The 12,214-nt window shown below is 43.1% G+C and overlaps 1 protein-coding gene across 8 annotated transcripts in view; it reads right to left on the reverse strand.

Annotated features, from left to right (window-relative positions):
- Positions 1-6,527: 6,527 nt before the first annotated feature.
- Nfia (nuclear factor I A) overlaps positions 6,528-12,214 on the reverse strand; it is a 342,338-nt gene continuing 336,651 nt past the window's right edge. For all 8 annotated transcript variants that reach the window (XM_050136416.1, XM_050136417.1, XM_050136415.1 and 5 more), the window contains one exon: positions 6,528-9,271. In XM_050136416.1, the coding sequence (XP_049992373.1) occupies positions 9,254-9,271 (18 nt within the window). In that variant the 3' untranslated portion in view covers positions 6,528-9,253. The remainder of the gene's footprint in view (positions 9,272-12,214) is intronic.

Raw genomic sequence — 12,214 nt, forward strand, 5'->3', positions numbered from 1 at the left:
GTTAAAAGCCATTAAGAACCCTGCCTATACCTCCTGCAACGGTCCGAATGCTATCTGTTTTCTGTCTTGTGTCCTAGAATGAGGCAATCCTGTGCAGAGGTCTCAGGCTACCCACAAGAGACATGTAAAATAAGTTTAAAATCCTCATGGCTGTGGCATGTGGAATTGTTTCTTTGACGGTCTAGTTCTTTATACAAATCGAATGAATGGCTGTTTTATAAGCTTCTCTCCTATGGCACGAGGGTGAACTGTTCCCTCGCAGGCTCATGTTTTGAATGTCCAGTTCCCAGCTTGGAGACTTGGCTTTTTGAAGGCCCTGGGGCCCTTAGGAGGTGGGTCCTGGTTGGTGGAGGTAGGCTGGAGAGGTAGGGCTTTGGAAGGTTATACTATCCCTGGTGTTGGCCTGTGCCTTCTCTTGGCCTGTTGGGATGCGAGGGGTCTCTGATACATGCTCCCACCACCAAGATCTCCACCCTGCCTTCTTCAGCTTGACGGCTGAAAGCCCCTATGAAACATGAGCCCAGTGTTTCTGTCACGTGATGGGAAAAGTAACAAGTAAAAATCCATCTTGTGCTACAAAGACATGCAGTGTCTTGATTCAAGATCAAATTTCATATTGCACCCTATCGTCTCTCCTTCCTTCAGCCTAGTATGCCTTCCTGGAGTCCCCAGTAGGTGTAAGCTCCACGCTGATTCCAGGTACCTTTCTACATATTGTTTCCATATTGCCCACTGTGAAATATTCTTACTCTGTCTTTTGCCTGATTGATTTTTACCTATGACATTGGCCTCGCTGACTTTCAGAACAATGTGAAGACCCATGATGACTGTGCTGTTGAGTGGATCTGAGTGATGATCATACGGTGCAGGACAGATGCGGTTCTATTTACCAACTAGTCCTAGCATTGGCATAGTGTCTGGCACACAGTGGGCACTTTCCCACCAGCGTTTGTTGAGGAAGCGGTTAACAGACTCAAGCTGCAGTGGTGTGATTACGGGAAGGAAGCTGGTGCCTGATTTTTTGCATTTGCATCCCGCCCAGGTGATTACTCTTTGCATGACCTCCAGCAACAAATCCCTGCTCAGGAGCCTCATCTACAAGGGGATAAAAACTATACTCATCTCACAGTGTGGCCTCAAGGTTAAAATGGATTAAATGGGCCCCTGATTTATGGCCCTGCTTGCCTTGTGTACCAGTTCACATCCTGCTGACAAGGCTGGGGCTGGTATTTTCTTGGTTCTATTTCCAGGCTCTCCTTCTAAAGCGCTACTATTAGAACCAGCCAAGGAGACACCCTAGTGGGAGCCAAGAGGAGGATGGAGAGGAGACAGCTTCCTTTCCAAAGTGTGGCACAGCAGCTACAGCTGTAAAACATTCTCCAGCTGCTTCTGACATCCCCAGCTCCAGCTAGGCCTTGCTTGGCAGAAACCTCACCTCCCTTGGTAATTCTAGCTCCAGCCAATCCTCTTCTCACAGAGGTGCTAGTCATGTAGTATAGTGTTCCCATTTTGATGGTGCCCTTCTACCTCAAAAGATCCAGGTATCAGCCACACGTGTCCCACCCTCACCACCCGAACCCTTGCTTCCTTGTGCCTCTCCAGATCCATGGCTGATGGCTGTGCCCTACAGTTATACCATCCAGGGCCATTTAGAGCCCCTTCTCTCATAGGACCCACTTCCTGACGCCTGATAGCAATACTAAATCACAGAGCAAGCACTCCGGGGACACAGGAAGCTCCAGGTGGGTGTGCAACCTTGCAGCTATCCAGGCGGGTAGGATGCCATACTCTCTTTGGAACCCTGTGGAAAATCCTACACACATAAAACTTATCCAGGGTAATGACGCTGCGGTCAGCAAGCCCGTCTTTTGGAGAAGCCCCAGCCCACAGCACAGGTCATGATGTACCCAGCAAAGGAAGACATGACTTCTGTAGCATTAGCAATTTTTTATTTTTCCATTTTTGTTGCATAGGAAATGCAGTACTTGCTTCCAGTAATTGTATTGTAATGTGAGAAGGTGGTAGCACTAAGGGTTGAATACAAGAGTTAAACTAATCCACACCAGCTCGAAAACCCTGTGGAGATTTAGTTGATAAGAATGGACGCCCACAGTGATTCTCAACCAATTACAAGTTTTCACAGAACACAGTCAACGAAAAGGGTAACTATGAGAGTCAATACAAATATGCTAGAGGCACAGGGGGCCCGGCTCATAAAAACAATTTCAGACCAAGTTATTAACACGGGGTGTTTCGTTTCACAATAGGTCTCTTTTTCCATCATGTAAAGATTTTAATCCTTTCCCCCACAATTTGAAATGAAAATCAGAGGCACTCTGAGGAGACATTTTTTTTAATTTCCATGTGTGATGGAAAGGGTTAGCAGGAGGGGAGAGAAGGAAGCATGGACTTCGCCTTGACAGTCTCCCTAAGGACCTAATGGGACCTGCTGGCAGTCCGCGTCTAGTCTGGCTGGCATCTCGGTGGCAAGGTTGCTGAGACCAGCAGAGAGACAGCGGCCTGAGGGGGAACAGAGCTAGCAGCTCCCTCACACCTGCCTCCTACCACAGCCAGTGGCCTGAGACCCTCAGTTGAGAATGCTAACAGGTTATTAGCAAGAAAAAAAAAATTAAAAAATAAGAATCCTACAAGTAACAGTCAAGGGCAAGGAAAACCAGCGTTGGGTATTTTGGAAGCTGAGCATTGAAGAGCGAGAAGAATGGCCTATTCCTGGGATAGCACTTGCCTTTGAAACCACTATAGAGGCAGGAAACTTCGTATTTTCAAGTCTGTGGTACTTTCTGCCAGGAACTTGCTCTAGTGAGATAAGAGGTAGGACTTCTCCTGTACCCTCTCGTGGTCCAGATACAGTCTACAAAGTTTGTGTTTCCACCCAGACAGCATGGTGAGTCTACGGGTAGGGATGCGTGGCACACAGAGCAGGGGTCCTCAATGTGCTATAGCCCCATGCTGGAGTTCTTACATTGCTACCGAGCATGGCTGGGACCTAGTTCCCATGTCTTAGCCCTCTAACTTGCTTGCTGGCTTAATGCGACCCTTTGGAGAATGAGGCAGATGGGTGCTGGCTGGTTCAGGGGGAAAACTTAAAAAAAAAAGAAAAAAAAATCAATTTGGAAAGCAAGTAGTTTCAAATTTAGACCCCGAAAAAAAAAAGAGCATATTAAAAAAAATCCCGTGTTAATAGCAAACTTCTTTCTTATGAATCGAGCCCAAAGTTTGTACAGAGTTATAGTTTGGAAGAAAATATTGCATCTGTGCATGTAACTGAATAGCCACGTGAATTCTTATGATTTTTTTTTTCTGTTTAATATGAGGAAGTCTGGTGGGAGGTGGATCAAGCATGGGTAAACTGTCCATTAAGATGTCAGTGTCACCTAGCTCCTGCGGAGGGTCACTCGGAAATGTTCTCAGAGTGGTTTTTGCAGTAGTGCTCTTGAAATTCAAACGGTAGTTTTGAGACAAAAATCTTACCAGATACTGATTTCTGAAATCAAACACCCATGCTTGTCCCTTAGGAGAAACAAAATGAAACAAAAAAACAAAACCAAAAAAATGAAAACAAAACACACGTAATACTGAATTTAAGTAAGTGTACACCTCCAAGATACTGAAGACAGCCGGAAGGAAGACAGAGTTCGCGTTCTCAGTGAAATACCTCAAACCTAGCTGACAAGAACCGAGGCAGAAAAAAAAAAAAGACTAACAGAACGTTGAGTAATATTCATACAGTTCACTAAGCATTATGGAATAGCATGCATAATATTGTACGGTTATCTTACATCACTATACCAGAGGTCCTGACTGACAGACAGCGAAGGCTACCGGTGTAGAAAAATCTTACTTCAGAAGAGCGGTATAATACAGATTTCACAGGCACTACATTTTAATATATCAGGTATTATGCTGGTTTTCTTATAATTCTTTCTGTCCTAAAGCTGGCATCATAACAATGACCGAAAAGGCAAGGATTGAAGTAAACGGAAAGTAGATACCAAAGTTGATATAGTTATTTTTTTCTCTTCAGATAGATTAGTGCATAGTTCTCATGCAGATAAACACTGCTATGCATTTACACTGTTGGGAAGCAGAGTGAATTGAGCCCAAGTTGTCACATTTGTGTAAATCATTTTGTCAGCCTGTAATAGCACCATGTAATGGATTTGCATTAAACATTAAATTGATTTCAGAACTGGTGACACTAGTTAAGTGCTATGGAACAGCTTCAATATACCTGCTATATATCAAAGCGATTTTCATCCCACTGTTTTTTTTATTGGAAAAAATTAAAGGGGAAATATACATGACACTAATTAGACGATTGCACAGCCTTGGACGTGGAGAAGGCAGAGTAGGATTACGGTCAAACAGTAAGTGCATGCATTGACGTCAAGACAAAATGGCCTCGGAAGCCCATGTAAATGAAAGCCATGCCCGGAGGGCGGAGCAGCCTCTGGGACTGTCTGGGAAGGTCTGGTGGGTAGGCTGGGAGGCACCACCAAAGCGCTCCTCACTGACCACACGTCTCGTATTTTACACCTGTCAATGGAGGCCTGCTACCAGAAACCAGAAAGAAAAAAAGAAGCAAAGAAAAACCAGAAAGACAGAGACACCCAGAGAGAAAGAGACAGGGAGGAGAGGATGGAGTGGTAGAGACGAGGGGAGAGACTCTGATGGAAGGGAATATCAAATGACATCCTTAAAAAAACTATTCTCCACCAAAAAAGAAAAAAAAATCACAGGAGAAAATGTTTTCCTTTGCAAATAACTCATGATATCACCACTACAGAGGTTGAAGCACATGAGGATAAGGATCTAGGAAGGCGAAAGGCGACCTTTTTGAGATGGGTTTTGCATATTCCTGTGGGCTGACTGAAGATAGCACAGCGTGACTAGAGATTTGGATCCTGCACACTTGGACTGCCGGGGAAAGAAAATGGAAAGCTGGGAGAACGCAGCCTGGAGGACCCATGGGCGTTATCTGGGTGATGGCGGCACTGGGTGGGGAGTGAGCTAATGTCCCGCCAAGAAGAGGCTGAAGAGACACGCCTTAGTGGGGAGAGAAGAGCTGGAGGGATAGGAGCATGGCACCAGAGGGCTTCTGCCCAGGAGGAGTTAGAAGAGGAACAGTGGCCAGCAGAGGGGCCAAGGGCAAGCAGTGACCGGAAGATGTTGAGAGTTAGTGTTTGTGCCTCTGACTTCAGTTCCCCCCAAAAAAAATCTGGGGGGAGTCATTTGAGGGACCACTTTTGCCAATTGTGTTAATGCCATTTGATGAGAGAAGGGGGAAAAAAAATCCAACATTTCTCAGAATCAAGGCTGGGCCTTCAAATGCTGATAGCTCTTGAGTCTGTCTGTCTGTCTCTACACCCTTGTAGTAATGTCTTCCTCAAGCACCTTCGCTCAGCATTGAACCTAAAACGCAAAACACGTGGCTTGGTCGGCGTTTTGTTCTTCCTACTTGATGACAACCAAACTACGGTTTCCCGCGGCTTTCTTGACAATGAAGCGTGAACGGAACGGGAACTCAGTGTATTTACTATGTAACCCTTGTTTGCTATCACCCTACGCTGCCTCCACAATGGTTTAGAGCCTTGAAAACATTTTTTTTTTCCTGTAATTCTGTTCAGAGTTCCCTAACTTTAGCTTCACCAAACTTAATACAACAAAATACCTTCAAAAATACAGCACACCTGTAACGTTCACTTTGCAATGGTTCTTCAGTAGACCTACACTTCTCAAGCATAGGAATATGCTATACCATTGGCGGAAAATAACTGTATTTAAATACTTACAAAAAACAAACAAACGAACAAACAAACAAAAAAAAGGGAACAGGAAAGTTTTAAACTTAAATCCAGTTCCCAAAGTGGGTTGAAAAGAAACGAAAAGCAATTCTATGAACACTGCCTTTATAATGAACAATCAGAAATTTCACTAGGCTAATTTGACAGAAATTTTTCCTCATTTAGACAACATTACAAAAGTCCTGCATTATAAAATAGGGTAGAATAAATCAGTGTAATCAATAAAACTATACAACGATACAAATTATCTCTGAGTGGGCAGTTTATCCTCTCTCTTTGCAGCCGTGACTACAACATGCTCACTAAAAACACCTAAAACTGCCCAAACTATTGCTTAGTTGGTTTTGTTTAAAAAAAGGGTGCAATTTTATTGTATATACAACCAATTTACTGGTAATACCTTGGCATTTTGCAAGGTTCTGACAAAATGTTTGTCTAGGCTTTTTTCCCTTCACTGTGAAGCACTGAAAGCTGCTATTTTTCTTTCTTTCTTTCTTTCTTTCTTTCTTTCTTTCTTTCTTTCTTTCTTTCTTTCTCTCTCTCTCTCTCTTTTAGTGCACATATGTCGTAATAAAGTAATGCCCAGCTAAGTGCTAGAGGGAAGGCAAAGTAGGCTGCTGGCTATAGGAAGTGACACCGTACACTGACAATCACACCATACAACAGCGCCAAGCGACTATTCAACCACTTATCAGACACATATGAAAATCCAAAATGTTTTATTTTATTTTTTTTCCTTAAATAGAGATAACCAGTAAACAATTTTCAGAACTTGGAACTTTAAAAACGTGCATATAAAAATGGGCATTATGTACTTTTTATTGAATGTGGATTGACTGCTGTCTGCTAAGAAAAGTGGGTGTGGGGGCTGAAGAGAAAGGAAGTTGTCTTTTTTTTTTTTTTTTAAGGCTTGCTTGTGAAAGGAACAGTTGTAAAAACAAAATTGCTTGAAGCAGGGTCAGCTTAGTGCTTCACAGTTTGACTGCTTCTCTAAGAGGAGCCCTTCCTGCGCACGTGCATCAAAAACCACAGAAGATACAAAGACAGACACCTAAAAACACACTGCGTCAAATGCAGCACTGACTTTGGTCAAATAAAAAAAAAAAAAAGAAAAACTAATAATTGCTAAGCTTTTCTACATGATATAAGCAGGTATTGCATATTTTCATATATCTGGGGGAAAATAAAGGAAGACTCCAAATAAATTGAAAACAAAAATGCAGCAACATCCCAAATACTGATATTGTAAGCATCTACAGAGCTCAGAACAGCACTGCCACCGACCACACAGGACAATCAAGACTACGCCTGTCTGCGGAACAGCTAACTTTCTATGTAGGGCTAGATGTTGAGATGGACGATGGCTGACATAAAGTTACATTTACAAAAAGTGTCTCCGAATGCTCGAGTAGGGAGAACCCCTTCAACAGAGGGGCGTGTGCAACAATTCCACAAGTCACCACTATCCAGGGCAAGGCACATTGATATGGAATTTCTGTTTTCGTGCAAATTAAGGAAAAAAATAAAAACAAAACAACACCGTTTGGGGGTAAAGATGAGGAGCAAAGTGTCTTCCCAAGAATTTCAGTTACTTGATTGTATAGGACAGTAGTTGAGCCCTTCTGAAGGGCTGAGACAGTTTAAAGGCAAGTGCCTAGAGAGGGTTACAATATTGTCTTAATGCACTCTACTTTATCCTACATTAGCTATATAAAAATTAGTTACTAACACTAGTACATGCAGAGACTTCCTCCGGCCAGCAGGGCCTGCCGGCCAGAACACATATATATGTATAGCATAGGAAACCTTGACGTTGCATGGGAAGCAAGGGGGTGCTTCGCTGTCTGGTAGAAAAATCACTTGCATTTTTTTTGTTTGTTTCTGCTTTTTTATTTTTTTGTTCTTTTTTTGATATTTTTTTGTCTTTTTTTTTTTTTTTTTTAAACATAAGATACAAGACATTGGGGGGGGGGGTGAACTTTTTTTCGTTTTCCCTAACGAGTACCCTTGATCTGAATGGGCACCAGCAGTTGTTTCCCTATCAGAGTTGTCAGTATTAAAGTTTCCCAGAGCCCAGTTCAGGGCTTGCAAAGGGTCTTTGAAACTTCTGGACAATGTCTGGTACAATGAGGCGCTTGATAACTGATTGATCTGGTGTTGCCATACACATGTAAAAATTTCCAGAATTGGCATAATTCATTATAGTGATTTCTAGCTTATAAAATTAACAGATACCATGATTTCATTTGAGTTATGTGCTTTGATAACAGAAAATAATTAATTAGCATTTAATGTAGTTAACATATTGTGGTAAAAGCACCATTAGATTTGTTTTTTTTTGTTTTTTTTTTTTTAAATTTTCCTTCAGTTTTTTTTTAAAGGGATACAAGTTTAACAATAAAAAACATAAAAAGCAAAAATAGCTCCCCTTTTTCTTGCAAGGCTGTTTTTTTACCCCAATAATTTAGAGTCCTGGGGTGGAAGGACTTGAAAAACAAAAATAGAATTTTCAACAATCTCTATCTTACAAAGATACTTAGCTATCCAATGAAATTGCACTTCACTCAATTCAAAATTCGATTGTTTTGATTCCTGTCAGTTTCTGTCAAAACAGACCATCTTCCCCATTTCCATGTGAATTTTTGTGTCATTGTTGAAATTGTTGAAAAATGTTTTTTTTTTTTTAATGTAAGTGCAGCATTTCTTGAAAACACAACAAATGATAGCAGTAGTCTTTGCCGTCCTTTTGGAATTGTTCTGCAACATGGGTGGGTTCACTGTCCTTGCGGGCTGTGTTGTGTATGTAACTGCTGACTGCTGAACCAAACCAAACGAAAAGAAAGATCAACGCAACTGCATTTTCTTTTTCTACTATGCTACAGGAAAAAAAAAGACCAAAAAAAAAAAAAAAAAAACATTGCCCTTTGAGTGTCCTGTAAGTTACAGATCGCAGATCTCAGCTACTACAAAAGATTCCATTCTCCAGGTGCTCCAGATGCTCAGGGAGGGGCACACCTGCGTGGGCAAAGTCATGAAATACTGTGAAAAGGCCAGGCTCGCAAGGGAAGTGTGTTACAACAGGAAGTTAGTGAGCAAGGCTCCTCCTCTGCCAGCCGCTTCACCCAATGCTCACACCACCACCGAAACACTTCAAATGTCACACAGCCCAACCATTTCCAGCACCATATGAGAAATTACGACAGTCCCTAAAGTATTGTTTTTTTAAAAAAAAAAATCCCGTAAGGTTATGGCCTTTGCTGTTTGACCATGATGCTTGCTGTTTCCATGTACAAGTTGATTCGAGTCGGTTTTTCTCCCCTTCCACTGACAGTGAAGTTGTAACTGCGCTGGGTTGAGGTTGCGTCCATGTTACAGAGTTGAGAAGGGGTCAGGTGGTCTGTCTGGCTGATGGTGGGACGCTGCAACTTTTATCCCAGGTACCAGGACTGGAAGACAAAAAGGAGAATATACTTAGAAGTGCAGGTGCATGCTGGGATTTGGCGCACGGGCTTGACTAGCTTGTGCAAAGCCCACGGAGATCCTCAGTGTACAAACACAAAAATGTGCAATTTTGTAAAACTACTTTGAAAGTTGCTCTTTGAACCAAGGGATCAGAATTGACCTCGGAGGTTTATGTGGACAAGGAATGGCGGGCGACAGTAAATCCCAAGCCACTGAAATTGAAATCTCACTCCTCTGATGTTAAAAGTCATTATCTTGGTTGGGGTTTGCCAGTGTTTGGAGTATGTCTTACTAAGCGACACCTTTCTGGCCACACGACATTCACATCAGGTTTTGTAACCTAGCGGGGAGCAGTTAAAAGAGGGCAAGGAACCTGGCTATGTTATTAGCACCTCACTCAGTGATGGGTGGGCTCAAGAAAGAGAAGCAAATTGGTGGGAAAAGTGGCTGAAGGGTGAGGTTAGGCACTGTAGAGGGTAGTTATTGCTATGATTTTCTCAATATATTTTTCAGCGAGGTGTAGGTGCTAAAGACAGGTACTAAACATAAACACAATGTTCTGTGAACATGCCAGGTGGCTGGCGGAGGCCGCTAAAACAGAAAGGTCTGGTGGGAAACACTCGATTGGTGGCCTGGGCCATCGGGAAGCTATTGTTACGAGGGAGAACTTAGGGTGCAAATTCATCTCCCACCCAGATGAATATACCTAGTTTTATATTCTTCTCTTAGAAGAGATCAATAGGACTACACCTTATGAAGCATCATCAGATTCAAGGAGAAAATGGGCCACTGCTTAGTCCTCATGCGTGTTTCAATCCGCTTCATGCGCCAGTGGAGCGCTCTCTCAGCTTGTGGACCCTTTCTTATGTCCCTTTCGTAAATGTCCAGGCGACCACGTCTATGTCTGCTGGCGTTTCTTTGTCAGCAAAGAAAGTTAGCTAAACAAAACGACCAACTACAGACAAATGCCAGCGTCAGTTTCCCAAGTGACGTTAAATAGTGTGTGCCTTTTGCCAGCTTTCCTCTAAAGTGCTCTCAAGAATTCACTGCGGTTGCCGGGAGTCAGAAAGTCCAGCAGCTTCTAGGCAAAGCTAATGGCTACAAGTTTGATGCCGACAGCACCAACTACGGTTACATCAGAACGGATCCCGGAGGGCTAAGGTTCACTCTTGTCAGAGAGCTACAATTAGGAAAAGTCGGGACTCCTTTGATCCCCGGGATAAATGGCTAAATGACAGCTCCAAGGATGTTGGTGTAAGATTTCCTGGTAACAACAAGCTACCTTTGATTTCCAGAGAAGCTTTAAAAAAACAAAACAAAACAAACCACAAAACCACTCATCCTGTAGACTGGTAGATGTTACTCTCTGGCCGTGTGCTATGGGGGAACACAAGAACGCTGCTTCTAGCAGGAAAGGAAATCACCCTGGCAAAGCGCACATGGCCTAAATCTAGGCGGACAAAAGGAAGATGAGTGAGAAAGAAAGGGAGGGCCGCAGGCCCCAAGCTGTATCTGTGGTAAGTCTCTCCTTAGCGCTGACTCAGACCGCTTGCCACATGCCCTCTGGTACAGCCCAGTCTGAAACGGAGCGGCCAGCGCTGGTCTCAATCTGTCTGCATGCTTTCTAGGGCACTTGTGAAATTCGGGACCTCTTCCATGTGACAGTCAGGACTTCTTGAAGCAAAGGCTTGGAACCTGGCGAGTCAGCAGGGGGAGCAGTTTTCCGTCCCACTGAACTCAGGACACTACAAAAACCAGCAGTGCCCTGTACTTCTGTTAAAAGGCAGAGCAAAGCAAAGCAAAAAAAAAAAAAAAAAAAAAAAAGTTTCTTCACACATCTTACTATTCAGTGTGTGCCTCGCCCACAAGGTTACCCCAGAGCAGCTCTGTAACCCTTCACTGAAATAGGCTTTATTGATTGCTCTGGTCTATTGTTCTCTTTTCAAGTCCCCCAAGTTCAAGTTCATCCTGGTGTTACATCATGTCTGGTTGCTAAGAGCAACCAGACAGACCCAGACGTGACTATCATTAGCAAGAAACCCTCTGCTCTCCTCCCACCAACCTTCCAGTGGTTCTGACGTAGCAGGCCCACTGCAAACACACTGAAGTATTTATTCTGCCTAATTTATGGCCTACCCAGCAAGCTAGACCCCCACTCCAAAAACCAACACTGTTGTCTATTTAATTAATCTGTCTTTCTTTGGCATCTGAGAAAGTTAGACAAAGGACTAATTATTGTGTTTCCCTCTCCACACTTTTCTGGGGGGGGGGATATGTGCATGGGAAAGAAAACCATGAGGCCCGGCGTCGGCCCCTCCCCTTTTTCTCTCTGCCCTATTGACATTTCATGAAATACTTTAGCTGCTTAACGGAGTTAGAAAAAAAAAAAAAACAACCCTACGCTGTGAATGTTACTCCTTCTGAGTTGGTATTCAGTAACACAAATCAACTCATGACATGTTTAAATTTAAATGCTAACCACACACTCTCGGAGTTACTTTAAAGGTTAGTTTTTAATCAATAGAAGTTGCTGACTCTGGGTTTTTGAGCTGCACACTGCAACTCTCAGGCTTTTGTCTAATGGCAAAGCTTGGGAACTTTCTTCCTTGAGATGATTTTTAGCAATGATTTGCAGACACAGAGGCTATTGTGCTCCCACCAGCAACATGTCAATAGAGGAGCCGAGCAGCCCTGTGGTGGGGTGTCAATATGACTCCTAAGGCAGGGGTTGGGGGTCTTTAATAACCCATGAAAAAAACCTTAATTAACCCTTTCAGGCCCAAACCAAAACCCATTCTTCCACTTTTCACTCCTGTAATTTGACCATTAGTACTTATTTCAACATCACACTAATCTTCATGACAATTAACCCAGCTACTTGACCAAGGGCTTCCAGAATGGGAAGTCAGTTAGAGGAACCACACACG

This window comes from Alexandromys fortis, unplaced genomic scaffold, assembly GCF_014885135.2.
Source record: "Alexandromys fortis isolate MF-2015 unplaced genomic scaffold, M_Fortis_MF-2015_v1.1 scaffold_13, whole genome shotgun sequence".
Classification (NCBI taxonomy): Eukaryota; Metazoa; Chordata; class Mammalia; order Rodentia; family Cricetidae; genus Alexandromys; species Alexandromys fortis.